At 33.0% G+C, this 25,095-nt stretch overlaps 1 protein-coding gene across 2 annotated transcripts in view; it reads right to left on the bottom strand.

The window, feature by feature from the left end:
• The window catches only part of LOC129751195 (uncharacterized), a 598,057-nt gene that overhangs the window by 5,213 nt on the left and 567,749 nt on the right, over positions 1–25,095 (bottom strand). For both annotated transcript variants that reach the window (XM_055746561.1, XM_055746562.1), the window contains 3 exons: positions 4,915–7,676; positions 4,294–4,692; positions 4,001–4,228 (listed from right to left, as the gene is read on the bottom strand). In XM_055746561.1, coding sequence (XP_055602536.1) covers positions 4,001–4,228; positions 4,294–4,692; positions 4,915–7,676 — 3,389 coding nt within the window. The remainder of the gene's footprint in view (positions 1–4,000; positions 4,229–4,293; positions 4,693–4,914; positions 7,677–25,095) is intronic.

Below are 25,095 nucleotides of genomic sequence, written 5' to 3'. Positions count from 1 at the left end.
CATTTTTGTCATTTTTATCATTTTTATCATTTTTGTCATTTTTGTCATTTTTGTCATTTTTGTCATTTTTGTCATTTTTGTCATTTTTGTCATTTTTGTCATTTTTGTCATTTTTGTCATTTTTGTCATTTTCGTCATTTTTGTCATTTTTGTCATTTTTGTCATTTTTGTCATTTTTGTCATTTTTGTCATTTTTGTCATTTTTGTCATTTTTGTCATTTTTGTCATTTTTGTCATTTTTGTCATTTTTGTCATTTTTGTCATTTTTGTCATTTTTGTCATTTTTGTCATTTTTGTCATTTTTGTCATTTTTGTCATTTTTGTCATTTTTGTCATTTTTGTCATTTTTGTCATTTTTGTCATTTTTGTCATTTTTGTCATTTTTGTCATTTTTGTCATTTTTGTCATTTTTGTCATTTTTGTCATTTTTGTCATTTTTGTCATTTTTGTCATTTTTGTCATTTTTGTCATTTTTGTCATTTTTGTCATTTTTGTCATTTTTGTCATTTTTGTCATTTTTGTCATTTTTGTCATTTTTGTCATTTTTGTCATTTTTGTCATTTTTGTCATTTTTGTCATTTGTGTCAATTTTGTCATTTTTGTCATTTTTGTCATTTTTGTCATTTGTGTCAATTTTGTCATTTTTGTCATTTTTGTCATTTTTGTCATTTTTGTCATTTTTGTCATTTTTGTCATTTTTGTCATTTTTGTCATTTTTGTCATTTTTGTAATTTTTTCTCATTTTTGTCATTTTTGTCATTTTTGTCATTTTTGTCATTTTTGTCATTTTTGTCATTTTTGTCATTTTTGTCATTTTTGTCATTTTTGTCATTTTTGTCATTTTTGTCATTTTTGTCATTTTTGTCATTTTTGTCATTTTTGTCATTTTTGTCATTTTTGTCATTTTTGTCATTTTTGTCATTTTTGTCATTTTTGTCATTTTTGTCATTTTTGTCATTTTTGTCATTTTTGTCGTTTTTGTCATAGGTATAAAATATTTTAGATTCAAGATTCAAAATTCAAAATTCCAGCAAAATTCAAAATTCCAGATTCAAGATTCAAAATTCTAGATTCTAGACTCAAAATTCGAGATTCAAAATTCAAGACTCAAGATTCAAGATTTAAGATTCAAGATTCAAGATTCAAGATTCAAGATTCAAGATTCAAGATTCAAGATTCAAGATTCAAGATTCAAGATTCAAGATTCAAGATTCAAGATTCAAGATTCAAGATTCAAGATTCAAGATTCAAGATTCAAGATTCAAGATTCAAGATTCAAGATTCAAGATTCAAGATTCAAGCCTCAAGATTCAAGATTCAATATTCAAGATTCAAGATTCAAGATTCAAGTTTCAAGATTCAAGAATCAAGATTCAAGATCCAAGATCCAAGATCCAAGATTCAAGATACAAGATTCGAGATTCAAGATTCAAGATTCAAGATTCAAGATTCAAGATTCAAGATTCAAGATTCAAGATTCAAGATTCAAGATTCAAGATTCAAGATTCAAGATTCAAGATTCAAGATTCAAGATTCAAGATTCAAGATTCAAGATTCAAGATTCAAGATTCAAGATTCAAGATTCAAGATTCAAGATTCAAGATTCAAGATTCAAGATTCAAGATACAAGATTCAAGATTCAAGATTCAAGATTCAAGATTCAAGATTCAAGATTCAAGATTCAAGATTCAAGATTCAAGATTCAAGATTCAAGATCCAAGATTCAAGATACAAGATTCGAGATTCAAGAGTCAAGATTCAAGATTCAAGATTCAAGATTCAAGATTCAAGATTCAAGATTCAAGATTCAAGCCTCAAGATTCAAGATTCAAGATTCAAGATTCAATATTCAAGATTCAAGATTCAAGATTCAAGTTTCAAGATTCAAGAATCAAGATTCAAGATCCAAGATCCAAGATCCAAGATTCAAGATACAAGATTCGAGATTCAAGATTCAAGATTCAAGATTCAAGATTCAAGATTCAAGATTCAAGATTCAAGATTCAAGATTCAAGATTCAAGATTCAAGATTCAAGATTCAAGATTCAAGATTCAAGATTCAAGATTCAAGATTCAAGATTCAAGATTCAAGATTCAAGATTCAAGATTCAAGATTCAAGATTCAAGATTCAAGATTCAAGATACAAGATTCAAGATTCAAGATTCAAGATTCAAGATTCAAGATTCAAGATTCAAGATTCAAGATTCAAGATTCAAGATTCAAGATTCAAGATTCAAGATTCAAGATTCAAGATTCAAGATTCAAGATTCAAGATTCAAGATTCAAGATTCAAGATTCAATATTCAAGATTCAAGATTCAAGGTTCAAGATTCAAGATTCAAGATTCAAGATTCAAGATTCAAGATCCAAGATCCAAGATTCAAGATTCAAGATTCAAGATTCGAGACTCAAGATTCAAGATTCAAGATTCAAGATTCAAGATTCAAGATTCAAGATTCAAGATTCAAGATTCAAGATTCAAGATTCAAGATTCAAGATTCAAGATTCAAGATTCAAGATTCAAGATTCAAGATTCAAGATTCAAGATTCAAGATTCAAGTCTCAAGATTCAAGTTTCAAGATTCAAGAATCAAGATTCAAGATTCAAGATTCAAGATTCAAGATTTAATATTCAAGATTCAAGATTTAAGATTCAAGATTCAAGATTCAAGATTCAAGATTCAAGATTCAAGATTCAAGATTCAAGATTCAAGATTCAAGATTCAAGGTTCAAGATTCAAGATTCAAGATTCAAGATTCAAGATTCAAGATCCAAGATCCAAGATCCAAGATTCAAGATTCAAGATTCAAGATTCGAGAATCAAGATTCAAGATTCAAGATTCAAGATTCAAGATTCAAGATTCAAGATTCAAGATTCAAGATTCAAGATTCAAGATTCAAGATTCAAGATTCAAGATTCAAGATTCAAGATTCAAGATTCAAGATTCAAGATTCAAGATTCAAGATTCAAGATTCAATATTCAAGATTCAAGATTCAAGGTTCAAGATTCAAGATTCAAGATTCAAGATTCAAGATTCAAGATTCAAGATCCAAGATCCAAGATTCAAGATTCAAGATTCAAGATTCGAGAATCAAGATTCAAGATTCAAGATTCAAGATTCAAGATTCAAGATTCAAGATACAAGATTCGAGATTCAAGATTCAATATTCAAGATTCAAGATTCAAGGTTCAAGATTCAAGATTCAAGATTCAAGATTCAAGATTCAAGATACAAGATTCAAGATTCAAGATTCAAGATTCAAGATTCAAGATTCAAGATTCAAGATTCAAGATTCAAGATTCAAGATTCAAGATTCAAGATTCAAGATTCAAGATTCAAGATTCAAGATTCAAGATTCAAGATTCAAGATTCAAGATTCAAGATTCAATATTCAAGATTCAAGATTCAAGGTTCAAGATTCAAGATTCAAGATTCAAGATTCAAGATTCAAGATCCAAGATCCAAGATTCAAGATTCAAGATTCAAGATTCGAGAATCAAGATTCAAGATTCAAGATTCAAGATTCAAGATTCAAGATTCAAGATTCAAGATTCAAGATTCAAGATTCAAGATTCAAGATTCAAGATTCAATATTCAAGATTCAAGATTCAAGATTCAAGATTCAAGATTCAAGATTCAAGATTCAAGTCTCAAGATTCAAGTTTCAAGATTCAAGAATCAAGATTCAAGATTCAAGATTCAAGATTTAATATTCAAGATTCAAGATTTAAGATTCAAGATTCAAGTTTCAAGATTCAAGATCCAAGATTCAAGAATCAATATTCAAGATTTATTATTTAAGATTTAAGAGATTCAAAATAAGTTTCAAGATTCAAAATTCACGATTCATGATTCGGATTTTAGTATCAGAAATTGGGAATTTTGTAATCTACTTCCTTCATACTCAATTTTCAAGTCTTTGCTTTTAGTTATGATTTTTCAATCTGATTCTTATATCTGGATTCAGAATTTTGAATTCTGATTTTCTTACGCACCTTAAAGATAAAGGAATCCTTGGAGAGAATTTCTTGAACCTCGAAATAATCCTCCCAGTCGTTTTCGGTGCAAACGACGCATCGATCCAGATAGAGTGGCTCTCTTAGTAGGGTATATCTTCCATTTTTCTCCCGTACAAGTAGCAGGGAAGCTTCCCGGATTCCAGTGTGCCGAGGGAAGTTCAACAACTCAGTGGTCGCTCGGTCCGGCTTGTAGCTGGGACTTGGCTAAAATTTTAAGAATCAAAATTCATCAAACTATTTTCGCAAAAAAAAAACAAATTAATACTTACCTTTCCATTGGTCACCAGCAGGGCGTTTATCGAGGTTAATTTGATTGTCCGGCTCTTTTTCCAGTTTCCGTCGTTGGGTTGAGTGAATAACAAGCGGCCCTCGATGGCAAATCGGACCTCTTCGGTGTTCCACTCCAGAACATCGATGGCCATCTTTCGCAGCTTGATATTGATCATGTCCAGCTCACAGCTCAGACGGCGTCCGGTGGGAGTTGAGGAAGCAATCCGACGCCACAGTTTGGTAGGAACATCCCTAGCCTCCCGGTTCATGTGGTTCAGATGAAGTTCGATCTTCTCCTGGGCCTGTTTGAGTAGTTCTTTGCCCTCTAGGTGAGTGGGTGTAACCTTGAAGAGGCGAGCTAAGAGAAGTGGGTATTTTGTGACGCGTTGAACGGGAACCTGTGAAAAGGATCAAAAATGAATTATTTTTGAAATTCCTTGATTTCGAATCCCACAATTTTTTCGACCATGCAAAAGATAGACCAAAGTATCATCAAGAAAATAAAAAAAAATGCCGTCGGTTAGAATCGAACTAACTACAATTTTCTACTTTCATCTGTCATTGTCATTGTCATAGTCTTTTTGCAAGGCTCATCACCAAAAAATCCCCAAATGACTCACCATCAAAAACGAATTCAAATTCATCCGCCTTAGCACCGCATTCTCCATCTGCGAAACCCGCAGGAAAATCCTCAACAGCTCCTTCTCCTTCTCCAAATTCGCCAACAACAAACTAGCCGCTCCCTGCCGCACGCAGTAACTCTCAAACGCATGCAACATCGGCGCAGCCTCCAAGAAAATCTTCCCCGCATTCACCGTCAACAGGTCCTCATCGCCCTGCTCCATCGCAATGTCCAGCGCATCTCGCATCCGTTCCGCCAAAAACTGATTGTTCTCCAGCAACTCTTCCACGTTCAGAAAGATTGCCGAGAGCTGATCTTGGTTTAGCAGACCGGCCACGAGCATCGGCTGGTAGAATTCTTCCAGGATAATCTGGAGGTCTCTGCCGTACTTCTCTTCAGTTTCTACGATTTCGGTTATGATCTCTTTGCGTTCGGCACGCTTCTTGCCACATTTTCTGCAAACGAGGGGCGCGTACATGACACCGGATTCGGTAATTTGAGTTTCTACCGGTCCATCGCAGTCCTCGCAAAGGTGGATTGGAGAGATTTTATTGAGCAGAGAGTTGGAGGCCGAATTTTGCCACTTGCTGCGGGAGGTTTTGCTCGTTTCGGATCCGACGCCAGAGTCGTTTCTTTCGATTTCGGAGGCCTTTCGTTGAGATGACAGGAGAGAGGTGTCTTCGCTCGAGTCGCTGATGTTGGAAATGTGTGACAGTCGACTGCTGATGTCGGAAATCTGGCGTTGGTGGTGTCGAAGGTCGGTGATGTTTTCGTCTTCCTCCTCTTCGAGGATGATGTCGCTCGCATTGCCGAACTGGAAGTTGAAGGATTCCTCAAGAGCGATTCCACGCTCTTTGGCGTCTACCAGGTAGGAGAGGATGTCGTATTTGGAGGCACCCTCGAAGATCGATCGACCGTTACGTTTCTCTCGGTCGTGATCTTCTGTTATTGGAGGAGCAGTCAGAGGAAGCGGAGGTGGAATGTCGCTAATCTCTTCGTAGATAGGATCACCGTTTAATCGAATGGATTCGTAGTGATGATCATCATCGGTGGTTGTTGTGATTTCGATTTCGGAAAGCGTTGCATCTACTAGCATTTGGTAGAACTTGCTGCGAGAAGAATTGGCGTCATCATCCACAGTCAAGTCACTCGAACAGCTCTGATAGCAATCACTCAAGTCAGCCGCAGCGTCAAACTCCATCAGTTCATATGTTGCTGATCCGTAGCTATTCCCGGAGCTAATACTACTGCGTTTGCTATCCTTCTCAACCTTCTTCCCTTCCAGAGATGCCTTCAATCGCTCTTCCTGCAGTTTCACCAGCGATTCTTCGATCATCTTGGACACATCGTCCTCGTCTTTGGTTCCACTCATGTCCAGCTGTGTGCGAGATTCCTTCAACCTCAGGAGCGAGTTTTCGATCAACTTCACCACCAATTCGTAATCCAAACCCTCGGCCAAATGCCCTAGCATAGGATCCTCCAACAGTTTGGCGATAAAGCTGTTCCGTTGAGCTTTGGAGCTGATCGAATCCGGTTGTTTCTGACGCCTGACTACGGCAGAAGTTTCCATCGAAGTCGCTGCCTCAGTTTCACCATGTTTGCCACAGAAATGCGGAACCAGGTTCCGCTTAACAGCTTCAACCGGATTCCGTAACAACTTCTCTAGGCTTTCTTTGGATTTTGCTTCGTTAGGAACTATCGCATTCGATTGATCGACATAAGAAGAAGAGTTCTGACAATCATCGTCTTCATCATCGTCTACCGATCTTTCGGGAGCCGATTTGAAGTCTTGAAGGTTGATGAATGTTTTGCCTGCTTTCTTTTGTTCCGTATCTTGCGATGGATTCGTAGTAACTGTGACCGAAGTGATGTTTCCAATGGGGATGATCGAGGTTGAATTGTTTTGATGGTTGTTCTCCTCTTGTTGAAGGTTTGATTGTCTGTTGCTTCGAGGATGTTGCAGTGTCGAAGTTGGCGAGTTAACTGAGATCGTTACCGTATTTGACGAAGTCTGACTTATCCCAGACGAAACGATCACATCGTTCACAACCACAGAAGATTGATACAACGGAGTCTCATTATCATCGTCAACATTCACCGTCGAATAGCAATCTCCATCCCCAGTGATTAGAATCGAAGTCTTCTTCTGTCCCATCGACTCGTAGCTGCTGTCCTCGTCTTCGTGCTTGATCTCTAACCTATGGACAGCATCCCGACTGAAGGAAGACGTTGAAGGTGGAGGTGCAACTGGAGTCGAAACTTGCACCACCGTTCGGGAAGCGGTAGAACTTCGGCCACTACTTCGTTCCGATCCAGAGGTTAGATCAAAGCAAAAATCCTCGTACACATTGGCATCGTCGGAGTTCGCTCGATTCTCACTATCGATTGGGTTTTGATCTGGTGAAGAAGAGTTCGTTGAACTAGCCAGTGGTGGGGGAGGAGGAGGAGGAGGAGGTGGAGGAACACGAGGGCGCATCCGACTGCCACTCATCATGGTTCCTACCGAGCTCCCCGTCGACGAGGAATAAGATGATGAAGAGATGGAATCCTCCTCAAAAACTCGCCGAGCATCGGCACGAGGTGATTTGATGCGAAGTGCCATGGTGTCGATGAATTGAGGCGATCGATTGACGGCAGCCGACGACGTCTGCTGTAGATCGGATGACCCATTGAATGAAGTTACCCGTGGGGGTGAGACGCGTTCGCTGAAACTTCGCCGGATCGGGGCCGAACGACGGTGGACGCTCCACGGTGATGAATCTGAAAAAAAAAGAATATTTGAATCCAATTGTTTGATGAGTATAAATTACAAAATAGTTTGTGGTAAAACTGATGATTTAGTTTCGAGTTTCTTAATTATTTTATTGATTTTTAATGTAGCATACCATCTTACGTTGAAAATCAGATACTGAATAAATGGATATTCAATCAATTTGGTATATTCATCCCCATTACCCTACACTTTTTTTATCAGTTCTTCAAATGTTTTATTATAAACAAGCTTTATTATTTTCAAAACAGGATCATCGTTTGGGAAACTGGAAAGATAGGTTTAAAAACTTACACGAATTTTGTAAAAGTTTTTTTTAAATTTACTTGAAAGCAGAATTTGAATAACCATGTAATTTTTTTTTAAATATAAAAAATTCGAGTGTGTCGAATTAGAATTTTATTCCAATTCAAAATGCATGTAGGTTTAAAAGTTTCCTTTTTGGTCAATATGAACGTTATATTTTTAATCATATTTTTTAAATAAGATGAAGATGTCTGGTTTTGTGTGGAAGTATTGTATAGAAAGCGCGTATACTTTTAGGCACCATACTAAAAAAACTGAAAACCGCATAGCCTTTGGAGTTTAAAAACAATGTTCTAACGTTGAAAGCCGAGAGTTTTTTTTTGGAAAATGAATCTAGTAACATTATCAGATTTGTAGAAGCAAACCTTTAAATGCTCAAAATCTAGCAGTCTAGTTATAAGATATCCAGAGAAGACATTTATTGTATGTACTAAATTATGCTATCATGCCTTTTAAGTAAAATTTGATATACTTTTACCCAAATAAAGGTAGTATGTGAACAGTTCAATCTGTTTCACCTAAGGTATGTAATTTATCTTTTATTGACACATGTGTCAGGTTCCTTTTAGCTTTAGAATGGTTATGGGGTCTAGAACAGTTGAAGCTCACATCTTCACCGTCACATAATATTTTGTTATCATTAGCCCGTTTCCAACATACGAAATGGATTGCTACAGTAGACTTAGTCAATTTGAGTTTATTTTTTGATTTTTTCAAACCCTGGGGTCCCAAAAGCCTCGTTTTGGTTCTAAACTCACCATGTTATTTTTTGCAGAGTTTTTAAGGGGGGGGTAGGGTCTAACACCTTCAAAAAATCGATTTTTTTATTTTTTTATATTCTTATTGTAAAACATTTCAAGAATGTTGTGCCAAATTTTCAAGTCAATTGAAGCAAAACTGTAGAAGTTATAGGCCTTTATCTCCTCCTATCTCATACTGCAAGAAAGCAAGAGCAGAAACTTCAAACGCGTTTTTCTCGAAAGCACATTTTTAAAGTCCGTGGACATCGTCATTTGAAAACTACTTATCCGATTCTTTTCAAATTTGGAACATATTTTCTATATATAAAATACCAGACCCCAACGTTTTTCTTTTTTGATTTTTTTTATTTTGGGGAGATTTTACAGGTGAAAAATGGCGGATTTTTAAGTGAAAAATCGTAGTTTTTACTTCAAACAGCCACAAAAGTTTCATAAAAATATTTTTAAGTTAAATAAAAACGTTGGGGTCCAGAAAAACATCTATTAAAAATATTTTGCTCTGATTTTTTGACTTCAGATGATTCTGTGCTGAGATACAGTGTCCACCGCAAATCCTGTTTTCTAAAAGGCATCCTCGAAAATGCTCCGTCACCGGCTCATTTTTCAATATTTTTCTACGAAAAAATTACTAAATGTTCTTTTAACAATGCTTTGTATAATGCAAAAAATTTGAATACATTTGTTTGAACGATAGCTCCAGAAAAAAATCGTGAAAATGGTGTTTTTTTATACCCGTTAGACCCTACCCCCCCCTTAAGTAAAGTTTACCTTTTTAAATTTGAACTTTTAGGTTTGTATGGGGATAATTGAATATGTTGTACTGAGTAATCATAATAATTTTTGTTTCTTTTGTAGAACCAAGCCGAAAACTTAAAATTAAGTAAAATATAAAAACCAAACCAAAATGCAAAAAAAAAACAAGTAAATTCGTTTCTCAAACGTTTTTCCTATTTATGAACATTCCACACACTCGTGAAAGAAAATAATGACTTATACAAAGCGCAGTAATTAAAAATCTTTGTTCCAAATCAATGCACAATGGGGAAAAAAGTATAAAAACCGCAAAGAAATTCAATATCTTCCCTCCTACATCAACCAAACCTGTAAGAATATACTTTTCTTTAATAAAAAAAACCCGGAGAAATGATTGAAAATAGTTTCAGATGACGCACGAACTTACAAATGGAAATATAGTGCCTGTTTATCCCAAAATTCCCCTATATTTTATGAGCAATCCAAAAAAAACCCTGATTTGGACTAGAACATTTTGAACAATAAAAGGCCTATCTTATGTGATTTTTGACGACAAATCAAATGAAAGCTATTTGAGTTACCGTATGCATTTGAAAATAGAGCTTTGACCGTTTCATCCTTAATTTCCTTAAAATATTTCAATTACATAATTGATGAAAAAGCATGTATGAACTTTAAGCCAAAATTTTGAATCAAATGATACCTACCTTAAGTGATATTTTTTTTTTCAAAAAATCGAATGAAGGCTGTTTGAGCAACTGCATGCATTGAAAAATGGAATTATGACCGTTTTACCCTCAATTTTCCAAGATTTTCATTATAGTTAAAAAAAACATGTTCGGACTGGAAGATTTTGATGAAAATTAAACCTATCTTGTGTCATTTTTGCCAAGGAATCGAATGCAGGCTATTCAAGCTACCACACGCATTTTAAAAATGAGTTTGGCTGTTTTAACCTTAATTTTTTAACCTTGAGTTTTTTAACACATTGCTGAACTTAATAATTTTAAACCAAATGGGACTTTTGTAATGTGATGTTTACGAAGAATCGAATGAAGACTATTATAGCCACCGCACGCATCGTCAACTGAAGTTACTCTGTTACTACTCTGTTTTACTCTCAATTTTCCAACATTTTCAAATAATTTAAAAAAAAAAAGATTGTTCGCACAGGAAAACTTTTGAATAAAGGGGTACTATCTGGTGTGATTTTTCCGAGAAATCGAATAAAGGCTGTTTGGGCCATTACTCGCTTTGTAAATTTTAATTAGAGTTTAAATATTTTAAATATGCTGGGTAATTAAAGGTTAAAACGGCCAAATCTTTATTTTCCGAGCTTGCAGTGGTTCAAATAGCTTCAAATAGGCTTCATTCAATTTAACCATATTTAAAGTGTTGGGGAATTGAAGGTAAAAACTGCCATAGCTCCATTTATCTTAGCGTGTGGTGGCTCAAATTCTCTTCAGTCGATTTCTCAAGAAAAAAAAATCCCACAAGATAGGTCTCATTTGATTTAAGCCCGAACTCGCTCTTTCCATAATTTATTTAAAATTATAGGAGAATCGAAGGCAAAATCAGCCATAACTGCATTTTACGAAGCGTGCGGTGGCTTAAGTAGTGTTCACTTGATTCCTCGTAAAAAATTAAACAAGACAAGTTTTAAATTTTTTTTCTTATTTTCTAGTCCAAATCAGTGTTTTTCTAGAGTATAAGGGAATTAGGGATTAAAAAGGCTCTATATTTTCGTTCGTAAGCTCGCGCTGCCTCTGAAACTATGTCCAATCGAAATTCCGCACATTTTTATTAAAGGAAAGCATAACGGACGAAAGATATTGGTTTAACCAGTTTTCCCCATTGTGCAACGTTTTACAACAATTCATTATGAAATAAATTTAAATAATGTTCTTCATCTGATTTAGAAATTGGCTTGAAAATGATTTTAAGCAGTCTTGTACAAAATTTGAAATTAATATTTCCAAAAGACCAGAAAACGAATACGAATTAAAATTTACAAAACAAAATCTAAATTAAATTCTTTAGACATAAGAATCTTCACACAGAAATAGGAAACAAAAAAAAAACACCAGAATAAAAAAGAAATGAAATACGAATTCTTAAATGAATTCCAGTTCAAAGTAAATAACCAAAGTTTTATATTGTTGACAAAACGATGGTTATTGTTAGTAATTAGTCATCCTTATTAATATTTCCTTTCTTCTTTTTAATTGAAAGGTTGATTGAAAAATTACCACAGTAATATCTTGAATTTGAAAAAAAATAATCATAATTTTAAATGTCAATTTTCGATTGGGAAAAATAATGTCCACTTTAAACTTGAAAGAAATTATTTAAAATATCTTGTTGGTAGTTGAATTTTATCTAACCAAAACGAAGAAAATGTTTAATTTTATTTCTAGAGTGCATGTGATCAAATTCCGAGATAAAATCATTTTCTAAATTCAAATTCTTCCAGATTCAATTCAATCGAAAAAGTATAAAAAAATTGAGTTTAGCACCAGATGTACAATATAATATGGAGCATCGTTAGATATACTTAACTCAAAAATGATGATTTTGGGACCTGTACCACTCTGATTCCAAGGGCTTCAATTCAGAGTGGGTATAAAATGTTCTAACCACAAAATCAATAATTAAAAAAAAATCAGTTAAGTAAAGTCTATTACCCAAAATAAAGATTTCGAGTTCTCCAAAGTCAAAACTACCATGAAACTGAAGGAACAAAACAAAATTTGAAAATATCGATTAATTGATTTTTTTTTTATCTGGAAATCGATAAGATTTAATACAGAAGTAAATTCTTCCAGTTTCCAAAATAAAATGCTTCTTCTTCAATTTCATCGCTTCACCATTTCAAAAACTGCCTATTTCTAAATGTCAGATTTGGAAGATTTTGGCGTCCTGAGCTGGAATCCCTAAACAGATTTTGTCTATTACCTCATGTTTTGATGATATGGCGCTTATAAGCTTGAAAATCATTGTGATTTGAGTGCAATCAATCATTGATAACATATAAACCAGAAAACCCACATTTAGGACGAAAACTGACTCGGAATAAGTATTTTCTCTTGCGTCCAATCAAAGAATAATATTTCAAAAAATGAATTCTAAGTTCAGAACAACCATGTTCTAAAAATGTTAAATGATGCAATTTTTAGAAATTTTTAAAAGTGAGAATATCATCAATATATTTTTAACAAAAACTATTAAGATTGTAAGCGCATTGCTTTAACAAACTTAAATATTTTATTTTGTTTTAAAACCTTTTTAGAATTCAGTGAGAATTCTTGCATTTTGGAGATTGTGGAAATATAAACAAATATAAAACTTCTATTATTTTTATCTCTGAGCTCGAAATTACTTGCGGTCTTTGAGAAAGTTTGATTCAGAACATCTATTTTATTTTATTTTATTTTTTTGTAATATTTAACAGTTTTGTAAAAGAAAAAAACAGAAATATCTTTAACAATACTAATTTTTCAACCTATTTTTAAAAGTTTGTTTTTGAACAAAAAATTAAACAAAAACACTAATTGTATATTTGTATTCAGGGCACCCCATAAAATTAGTTCTATGAAGCTTTGCACCACGAAAAATTGTTAATTTTGTGGTTTCGTCTTTTTTTATCTAAAAACTTTATAAAGTGGAGTTAAACTCAAAATAAAATTGAGGGTGAAATTGAATTTTTGAAGAATATTTCAAAACAGCGAATATATAATGTAATTTTTTTATAATCAAAGTGATTAGAATGCCTGGTTCCATCCGGGTTTGCCAGGGTATTGAATATATAATTTGACAAAAGGTTGGTTTAGCCGGGTTGTCCGGATTTTATTAAGCAAACGCATGGATTTTGCCCGGACTTATTCAATATATTTGCCAAAACGAACAAATAAAAATAATTTTTTTTTGCAACCATTATTATTAATTCGTCCAAAACAAAATTTATTAGGCTAGTTTAATCAAAATTATTTAGAACGGTTTTTTGAGAGCCAAAATATTATTTTAAAGTCTTCTGATGAGTTATGAAGAAAAAAAAATTTTCTAAAGTTTTTTTCCTTGATTTGTGTTGAGTGGATTTCAACCAAACATGCCCGGATATTATCTAAATTATTTGGTCAACAATTTCGAAATCAAATGCTCGAATTTTGCCAAGTTTTTAGATTAAACTAGCTGTCCGGCAAACTTTGTTGAGCCTTTTAATTTTCTCAAAAATTATGTTCAATTAAAAAAAAGGTCAATCATTTTGTATGTTCATAGAACAGGATGATTATCGTAAAACGGGGTAAATCAGGACAGTTTACTAACTGTTTTCGTAATATTTCTGTCAAATTATATTAAATAGCCTTAACAAAACTCAGACAAAGAAAAAAAAGTAGTTCGAATTTTATACTATAGTTTTTAAACAGATTTCTATATTTACCCCCAATTTGGGTTTCTAGGACAGTGGCTTATTAATCGATGAATAAGTTCATTTCAGCTTCCATCATATTGAACGTGAACCTTTACTTATGTAGATATATAAGGAAAAATCTTGATTCTAGTTATTACCGTTATAATTTATTTGATTTTATGTATTTTTTATTTCCAGCGTATGCTGAATGTGAATATGTTCTGGCATGAACTTGACAATTGTTTCTTTCGTTATACATTATTTTTTCGGTTAAAGAGGATCCTAGACATAGTTATGTCTATTTTCAAAACTAACCCCAAGAAATGTAAACCGAAGAACATTTTGCATAAATGTTGTGCCATTTTAAGCAGTTTTGCTTTCTTTTCTGTATAACAAATTTGCAGACATATTACAATCTGCAATGTTTTCAAACAACACATTTCATGGTAGGATAATTCGCAATTTTTTTTATTCGTCAAATAAACTTTTTTTTTTTTCGAAAAAATTTCCATATTTCTCGTTATGAATGCCTGATTTTTGAAAAAAAAAATGGAAATAAGAACATAAACATTACTCTTCGAATTCTGATTCACACCAAATTATCATCATAGGTGTAATGATCAGGTTAAAACAAGTTAAAGTTGCCCTGATTCTGAAGCAAAAATGACTATTTTCGGAAATATGCTCCTTACCGACTAATTGCAATTTTTATTTCTCATCCCATAAGTTACAAAATCTATTGTATACAAAAAAAACATTGAAAACTCGCTTTTAGGGTATGTAAATAAATTTTGGAACTTTGTTTTTTTTATTTCTCTTATAATTTACTGACTTACCTTTTGAATATCTGAAGTAAATCTTTTTTAACTTTTCGAATTGAAGTTGTTCGAAAAGAACAAATATTCAATTTCGTTGTTTCATGATAATAAAATAGTTATTTAAATTTCATATTGTTGAATTTAATTCTGATTTTTCTTGCTATTTCTTACCAATGTTCCAAATCTTGCTTAAGGAATATGTTATTTGATATTTGAAAAAGTTCATTCAATAATCTGATTTTTATGGTGATGACCATTAAAAAATCATAAATGAAACTCAAAAGCTTTCTTCGCAAAACTTAATCATTTTTCATGTTTTGTTACATTTTAATTCAAACCAATGTTTAGTAGTAAATATAAATAAAATTTTATTTCATTCTTTTTTTTATATTACTGATATTTGGTTTTTAACTCTTTTTTTTTGTTTTGGATCTTGGTTGATATTTTTCTTGAAACTAAATTTTATTTTCAATCTTCTTGTAATTTAATGAAAGATTTCATCGTTATCTGATCAGTTGTTTGCAGTATGCCAAAAATTTTACAGTCGTATCGTTTCATATTATTTTTCTTGAGTGGTATCACATTCTGTAATATATATATGACCGTTAAACGCATCCTGGCCGAGCAAATCCTAGTTATTTTATCAAAATTCTGACAATATACGTGCATTTGATTGCAAAATACCGTGTTTCCAGCTTTCAGAATTCGGTCATAATTATTTTGTTGCATTAGAATTTTTGTATCCTTTTGCAAATAAAGCAAATTAATCCGACCTTTTTTGCAACAATATTCCTGCAAATCTGGACAATCTGGGTAGCTCTGGGTTGATCAGCCTAAAAATGTTAAAGTTGCCCTGATTCTGAAGCAAAAATGACTATTTTCGTCAAAATGCTGCTTTCCGGCTGATTGCGTTATTTTTCTCTCCCCACTACGAAGATTACAAATCATCCAAGTATCGCTTTGACTGGTGCTACGTGCAGAGTACGCCAAAACTTTCTTCAGAAAGATGGATGAGTATCAATAGCTTCAATTGCTGTTGGCGCCTTCTTATTCTGGGTGATTTGTATGAAAAAGAAATTGAAATTGGGTGCTATGACATTTATTTGAAACGAAAAAAAAACTAAAAATAAGTTATTTAATTCCTTAAAAACATTCTACTTTTGAGCTACTTTAAACGATTTTACTGGAATGTCAGCTAGCAATATCTGACAAAAACGAAGGAAAACCATCATGAGATTGAACCTCAGGTATAATCGGTTAGTTGATATCGTTGGTTAAGAAATATACACACAAGGGTACTTTTTATAATCTTTTAAAAACAGCGAAAACAAAAGTTTTTGTTTCGAAAATTGTTGTTTTTTCCACGGGAGCAGACTCTTGGGAAATACCTAATTATTATTTTTAATAAAACAACCTGCAAATACAAACTTTAATGCACAAGGGACCTTGTCACGAGTAGAAATGCCATAGGATCCAACCGCTGGCATTTGTTTGAAATAGGGCTTTTCACAAGTTTTGTCGTGCATCAGAAGTCAGCTGTCTCATTGCTTTGGTACCGGCTATATAGCTTACAAGCTCTGGAATCAGCAAAAATTTGTTATTTGGGGTTTAGTTTAAAAATTCATTATTCGGAAACACTTTAAGCTTTTCGGAGACAGCAATTGGGGGACATTTCAACGATCTACAATTAAATTTTCGCTCATTAAAAATTAAAAATTCTGGTATGAGCCTTGACTTCCCTGATGACCCTTAACAGTAGATACCGATCATATGCTTCATCCATATTTTTAACAGTGTTTGCATAAATCATTTCCTCCTCTCACCAACAGATTTTTTTTTAATTATCAAAGGTTTTATTAGCTATCGATTTGATAATGATAGAGTAACGGACTTATTTTGGACCAGAGGACCAATTTGGATCACGTTGTCTAGCTTTGAACCACTTAGTTAATGATGATTACCTACAAAAATTTCACGTTGATCAAATTCTCCCAGTTTACGGTACTTTAAAACTGTATTTTTAAGAACTCTTTCGTCCATTTACACATTAAGGAGAAGAAGCGAATTTCGGCATTCTTTGTTTCAAAATTGTCGGTCCAAATTTCACAAATTTTAAATCGTTGCAACACCGAAGTGTTAAGTTTAATTTTCTAGAATAAAGTTTCATCATTAGATTTATACCATTTGATTTATGCTTCTCAGAGTAGTACATCTGAGGCGAAGGAAAAAATGAGATTCGGGTGTTAGAAAACTAACAACTTTTCTACATTGAACTTTTTGGTAAGGACTGCTTGAGCAAAATATCAACCCATTTATCAAAGAATGTACAAATACATTACACAAAGTGATATTATAGCCGTAACAAACGTCTTTACTCGATAAAAATCCCAAACTCGTGCTTAGCACAGCAAACAAAATTCAAATATACCAAACCAAAATGCATTTATTTAATCTGCTTCGGGAATGCATTTGAAGGATCATACAAAACGAGCAGCTGCTGAATTTTGCATTTCAACTGTAGGTTTGTCATCAGTCGGTTAGCTGTTCATCCGGAAGTCACAAATAAATAGCTTCGGCCAAGCCCTCATTATTTGTGTAGATATTTTTGGTCGCCATTTTCATCCGGGAAAATCGCTAGCAAAATCCTGCCAGGGTTTTGTAGCCTGGAGCAATGAGTTGATGGACTGTGTGGAATCGGGAAACCGCGAACATGTTTTCTATAATGGAATATGTCACGAGGATTCGTTTTGCTGTGCCTAGATCGGTGTGACCCTTTGCGTAAATTTTTTATTTTTTATTAGAATTGATTATAAGAATGAAATTATTGGAAAACAATGTCCATGCCAATTTTAGCTTAAAATTTGGAGAAACAAAACAAAATAAAATAATAATTAAGGAGAATAAAGGGTTTCCCTTATATCCGCGCCAAATACCGGTCAGATAATGTCCGAAACTGCAATATGACGAACGAACGAATAATGAGCTTTATATTCAAAACTTTGTCATTGAGCGACCGGATTCTGCCGGAAATCTGCTGGAGGAGGATGTGGACAATCATTTCCTGTGGTTTTCGGAGCTCTTGTTCCTCATTTGGATGGTACGATATCAAACAAATGGCTCAAAATTGATAATCTGCTTTGCGACGACGGAATCCCTCCAAAAATGACCGAAAACCTAGGAACGGCTCTTTCTTTACACTAATGAATCTATCGGATTAATTATGGCACGGAGCAATACTTAACGACAACATGGCCTTCCTTGAGGGCTCGAGAAAGATTTCCCATTGACGGAAGTACATAAGTACCCTCAAACGGTTGCTGTAAACAACAAAATCCCAGCAAATACCACGAGTGTTATTCAAAACAATTCCAATTATGTGAATACTGGCTCCGGAAAAGCCAAGGGTTCAATTGAAAGTGTGGGTGGACGGTTTTAAGATTGACGGTATTGTTTCACTCAAAGTTCAAAGGAAAGCAACGGTTGGTTAGTTTCCTTGCTGGTCTCCCAGTATCATCTTGCACGGAAGTGTCCCGTCTTCTGTGTTTATCTTCTTGTTTCACGTTATTTCACCCCGTTAGCATAAGCTTATTGCCTGAGACCTAGAAAGTAGCGGATCTCATCAAACGAGGTACTAAGATGAGAAGACGACAACTTGTCTATTTTTATTTAATAGCATCGGGTAAGCTTTTCTTTGGCTGGAAAACGTAGCACAGGGTAAAATTTACACCACACCGAGAATGTTTTTCAATGAGTGGGAACTTAAGTCGCAGTTTATCTACAATATTTGAATCAATTGAAACGAGTTTTATTCTGCAAACTAAGAGAAATGGTGTCTATTTTGTAAATATTTCAAAACAAAACAAAATATGCATCTCTGAAAATTATTCACATTATAAAAGGGGGCATTTAGACCAAGCCCACCCAATGGTTTCTAAACCACGAATCGAGCACATTTAGCAACATATTCATCAACCCATCATCGCACCAGAAGTCGCTAACTTGATTCGAGAAATAGCATTCGAGCAGTAGGTTGTTACAGGATGCGTTTATGTAGCAACCCGGTAGCAACGCAGCCAGTCGTCGCTATCAGGAAATAAACAAACACAAATACCAACCTGGATGGCAACAATGGGTGCGAAAATCAGTAAGTAAATAAAAACGCAACCTATCAAAACATCTAAAATACCGACCGAAATAGCAACTTGCGGTGGGCTTGGTCTTAAGGAATTATGTATGTACATCAAGTTATGTCGTGAGATGGAAAACTATGAAATAAAATAAATAGTTCTGCAATTTAAATATAAAAAAATCCGTTGAAATACACTTAACAATGGATTGCAGCCTTTCTTACAGAGTGAACATTACCTTTGGATACATATGACACAATGATAGATTCGGTATTTCTGCATAATATAACCCTTTAATGCATAGTGTTGTTTTAAAACAACACTAATCTAAATCCAAATATCTCGGAAACGCGCGGAAATTTTTCAAAGATGTATGGACAAAAAATGTTCTTGAGATTAAAAGGAATTATCCCATGGTATTTTTTTATTACGGTATTTCAATGTTTTTTTGAGATATCGAACAAAGTAGGCGGAAAAAATGCCAAATTCAAATTTATTTATTTTTTCGAAAAAAGTAGTTTTTGGAAAATTGCTGATATTTCTTCAGATTCGCAAATTCTATCAAATTTTTTAACCTCAATCAATCACAAACACCTTCCTGCACCCAATTGAGACGGTTTTGAAGAAATTTGCAAAATCGTATTGAAATGAATTAAGAATTTCAAAAAATATTTTTCAAGTTTGATGGGCCATAACTTTTACAATACTCAAAAGAACGACTTCAAACCTCTTGAGTTGTGTTATTCGAATTAAAATGTTATTATTTCACTGAATCAATAACTGATATTTCCATTTAAAAAAAGGGATAATTATGATAAAAAAAAATCAAAATCAAAACTACAGAAAAAATTGATACCCAGTACGTTTTTTGCCTTTCTTTCAGAAAGGTATAGTTATCGGTCGATTTGGGAGATCATTAATTATGGGTCTTAGATATACCTTTATAGGTACCTATCGAATCAGCTCGACGAGTTTAGACGATGTCAGTGTATTTGTATGTATTGGTGTGATTTTTTATAAACTTTGTCACTACGTTTTTGCGAAACTGGGAAGTACAATAAAAATGATTTTTGTCTTAAAAAATTTGATTTTTTTCCCTCTTCAATGTATAAAAGAAAGAAAAAAAAACAAAATAGTTTGAAAAATAAATTTTCATAGTAATTATCATCAAATCATCACTCCAAAAAACGTGTCAATTGGCCTTGCTAGCCACAACCAGCAATCACTAAAATCAAGATTATCGTATATATGACGTCAAATTATACGTGACGTCATAGATACGCGCTTGCTATCTAAAAGTATGGACCTGTCGATGTGTGGAAGGGAGAACAGACAGGCTTCACTCCCACTCAGGTTTGATGTCATCGTGACAGAAACCGTGTAGGAGGAAGACGACAGTTCTAATTTACCCAGCTAATAATTGTATTTTTTCATTTCAATGGTTCAGTTTGAAACCGAACCATTTCAAAAATTTCGGAACCGAAGCTCCAAATTATTGAACATAAAAATGGTTTTCACCAAGGGGTACGACCCCGAAATTTGTGAAGTCGTTGGTGAGTACGTCATGCCCACACTGCATGGTACGAAAGCGATAGTAACTTCGCCCAACATTATATTCAGGAACAGATTGCTCTGAGAAGGGGAAAACAACACGGGTACGCGGACGATGTATGCACATCCTCTCATCTTCTCACGTGCCGTTCGTGCTTACGAAGCTTTTTCTTAAGCAGCAACGACAGGAGAGTATTTCGCCCGTGAAAGCAAATTAAATCTAATAAGACAAATGCTACTGAATCCTCTCGAGCTTTAAGCTCTCGAGCTTGTTTTTTTGTTCCCTTTTCTCTTCCTCTCTTCAGATCTAACGTTGCGTTGTTGTTGTAGGGGTTGGTGTCTAGAGAAAAACGATGACGGCTTGGAGGTCAATCTGAACTTTCACTTGCTGAAGCCAATGGGAGATGACAACCAAACAGTAGCGCCACCAAGCCCTCCATAGTAGAGTTTGAAGCATTTGGGATTTTTTTTGGAACATGCATATAAAGCTAAAAAGCTAATAATCATTATTGACAAAGTTGAAGAAACAGAAAAAAAATTGACTAAATAGACCAATTTGACGAAATTGACAAATTTGACATAATTCATTGATTTGACAAAATTCACTTGATTGAAAAAATCATAAAATTGACAAAATTTATAAAATTGACAAAATCGAGAAAATTGGCAGAATTGACCAAATTGACGATGAAAAACTGGATTAAAATTCACTGAATTGACAATATTGATAAAACTGACAAAATTAACAAACTTGAAAAAATTGACAAAATTGACAAAATCGACAAAATTGACAAAATTGACAAAATTGACAAAATTAACAAAATTGACAAAAGAGATGACAAAATTCACTAAATTGACAAAATTGACAAGATTGATAAAACTGACAAAATTGAGAAAATTGAAAAAAATGATTAAATTAACGATGACAAAATCGAAAAAATTCACTAAACTGACAAAATTGACAAGATTGATAAAACTGACAAAAATCGACAAAATTGACAAAATTGATTAAATTGACCAAATTGACCAAATTGACGAAATTGACAAACTTTGCTTAATTCATTGATTTGACAAAATTAACTTGGCTGAAAAAATCATAAAAATTGATAATATTTATAAATTTGACAAAATCGAGAAAATTGGCAGAATTGACAAAATTGACGATGACAAAATCGACAAAATTCACTGAATTGACAAAATTGACAAAATTGATAAAACTGACAAAATTGAAAAAAAAATTACTAAATTAACGATGACAAAATCGACAAAATTCACTCAATTGACAAAATTGACAAGATTGATAAAACTGACAAAAATCTACAAAATTGACAAAATTGACCAAATTGACCAAAATGACCAAATTGTCAAAATTCACAAAATTGACAAAGACAAAATTGACAAAATTCACTATATTTACAAAATTGACAAAATTGAAAAGATTGACAAAATTGACTGGTGAAATTTATAAAATTGACCCAATTGACCAAATTGACAAAATTGACAAGATTGACAAATTGAAAAAATTTACAAAATCGAAGAAAATTGACAAAATTGAGAAAATTGGCCGAATTGACAATGGCAAAATCGACAAAATACACTTAATTGACAAAGCTGACAAAATTGACAAAATTGACAAAATTGACAAAATTGACAAAATTGACAAGATTGACAAAATTGACTAATTTGATAAAATTGACTAATTTGATAAAACTGACAAAATTGACAAAATTAACAAAACTGACCAAATTGACAAATTTGACAAAATTGACAAAATTTTCAAATTTGAAAAAGTTGACAAAATCATGAAAATTGTTAAAATCGACAAAATTGACAAAATCTAGAAAATTGGTTAAATTGACAAAATTTATCAACTAAGAATGCTGACAAAATTATGAAAATTGAAAAAATGACCAAATTAACAAAATAGACAAAATCAACAAAACAGAATAAAAATCTCAAAATAACAAAATTAAAAATACTACGCTTTCAAAATTTTCAATACTTTTAATTTTCAAAATTTATTCTACCGATTTTCTGCATTTTGGTATCGTATTTTACTCTAGCAATTGAAATTTTGTTCCAATAATTTTATCTATGTATTTGATTCCTCTACTTGAGAGGTTGAATTATTTGAAATACATGGTCAGGCACCTTTTTTCAAATTGTATTCTTAATTTTTATACCCCTTCCATTTTGAAGATATCATATGCTGTAACTCCAAAAGGAGTAAATTGAGTTAGATTATAATGTCATAGAAACGGAATCATACATGATATTCCAGAATCTAGTCATTCAAAAATCTCCAACTAGTTGCAAATAAGGTTATTTATATGAAAATTATGATCATATAAAAATACTTTTATCCTAATAAAAACTTTGAATCTTTAATTCCTAAATTCATTTTGGATTTATTGCGTATGAAATTCATTAATCATAATTCATAATTCATTTTGTTTTATATGTACCCAAATATCATTTACAGGCTGAAAGAAAGGCTACAATCCACTGTCAAGTGTATTAAATCGGGTTTTTTAAGGAAAGAGAACTGACAGATTTAAAGAATCAATTTTAACAGATAAATATTGTCATTGATGTACATATTGAAATGGTGTCGTGGTAACGTTTGATACTCTCGCGCATCCGCTCGCAGGTTCGAGTTTTGCTAAATGTTTTTGTGTTTTTTACAGCTGAAAAAAATAAACCAACTACAATATTGATGGCTGGACGTGGCGCATGGCCAAGGACGACACCTTCTAAAGCGGGCCATAGACTACACAAATGACCTGTACAAATTCGATGATTACACGACGATTGTTTGATCTATGCTCGCCCACACACGATACAAACATATTTCACGCGAACACAAACGATTGCTGGCGAAAACAGCAACAGCAAAAAAAAACCATCTCCAAACCGGCTGGTTATGGTTTATGCAAAATATTTCGATCCCGACCGATTTTACTCGAACCGTTTGGGCGCTCATTCAAGCAGTGCCATACACTATGCAAATCGTGTTTAGAGCGACAAAATTTCATCGAATTTCATCGCATTTGTAAAAATGTTGTGTAGTCTGTGGCTCGCTTAAGAGCTCCCCGAGCAGACTTTGATGCCCGAATTGATAGCAAACTGAGATCATAATAAGGTGTCGAGGGCAAACTGATAGCATTTTTTGCTGTAGAATTTTGTGCGAGAGCAAAATTAGGCATAATTAAGGTTTCAAATAATTTTATTTGACAGCAAATCAAGACCACATTGAGGTATCAACAGCAAACAATGAGCACAATTTGGTGTAGAATTTTATATGATAGCAAAACTAGGCATAATTAAGGTGTTCATATATTTTCATGAATAAAAACCTGAGACCAAAATTAAAGCATAATTTGCTGTACAACTAAGCCAACAGCAAAATTCAGCATATTTGAGGAACACTTAATTTTGGAAAAAAAATCAAAGTTGTAGCCTCATCTGGCAAATAAATTATTAATAATTTTCTTCATAGAAAGAAAACATTAATAGCAAAAATAGGCAATGATAAGCTATCCATAATTTATGTATTTTTCACAGCAACAACTAAATCATTCAATTTCGACCATCGCCCAACACACAAATTTATGTTGTGTTTGGAATACACAACGTGGTTTGTAAAATTGCAAACCATGAAATTGACTATGCGATGCGGAATTTTTTTTTAATAATCTATATTAAAAGAAGGGGGACTCTTCTTGCACGGGGCTAAACAGTTAGAAAATTTACTAAGGAAAGGGATGGTTTGAAAATGAGTCACTTTCTATTACAGTTTCCCAAAAGGCTTAGCTAGTGATAATTAAAATTCATTCTAGGTACATATTATTTTATAAAAATATTTCAAGGTATTGTTTTTAATTAGTGTTTCATAAAGAATTCAAAATTTGTTTTTGGATAACGGTTATTGTCAATGTAAATGAGTTGAAATTAATTTAAAATTTATGTTTATACAGTGAAATTGAGGAAAGAACGTTTTATAAGCTGGAGTAATGACTTTAAAATAAGTTGAATTTGTAACTATTCAAAAAAGAAAAACGAATTTAATCTGCTTTTCAAATAACATTAAAAAAATGAATGTGTATAAAAGTATCGCTGATTTCATTATCGAATGTAACATTGATATGTGAAAACGATTCATTTTTAAATAGTCAGCACTTGGCTGGCTATGTATTACAGGTTATGCCAATTGTAGAATTAATAATAAAAAAAAAGAATGTTAATAACGTAACACAAAAACTGAAATTTGCGCCCCGAAGCTGATAATCGAACTTTCGAATAGTAGTTAAAAATAAGATACATTATTTTCCATTGCTTTCATTGAAAATTTTATCATTTAAATTTGGATTCTAAAATTATTAAGTTGAGCATCTTTTTATACATATTTTTTTACAATATCTATTCATCTTTAACAAAATGATGTGATTATCGTTTGGACATTTTAAGTTATACTGCACTATGCCTAGAAAAGTAAAGGCATATATTTGATGTTACTGATCCAAGCATTCATGCAACAAACCAGGGCGAGTACAGCTTCGGGTGTGTTCTTATACCAATACACGGAATCGTTCATCTTGTGACAGGCAACCGTAATCGTAGGTATGGTAGGCGAGCAATTGGCTGTCAAAAAGCGTTCCGTCTCCAACCCACACCACTGAGAAACT

Source organism: Uranotaenia lowii, chromosome 3, assembly GCF_029784155.1.
Source record: "Uranotaenia lowii strain MFRU-FL chromosome 3, ASM2978415v1, whole genome shotgun sequence".
NCBI lineage: Eukaryota > Metazoa > Arthropoda > Insecta > Diptera > Culicidae > Uranotaenia > Uranotaenia lowii.
Note: the sequence above shows the minus strand (reverse complement) of the source record. Positions and strands in the feature narration are given on the sequence as shown.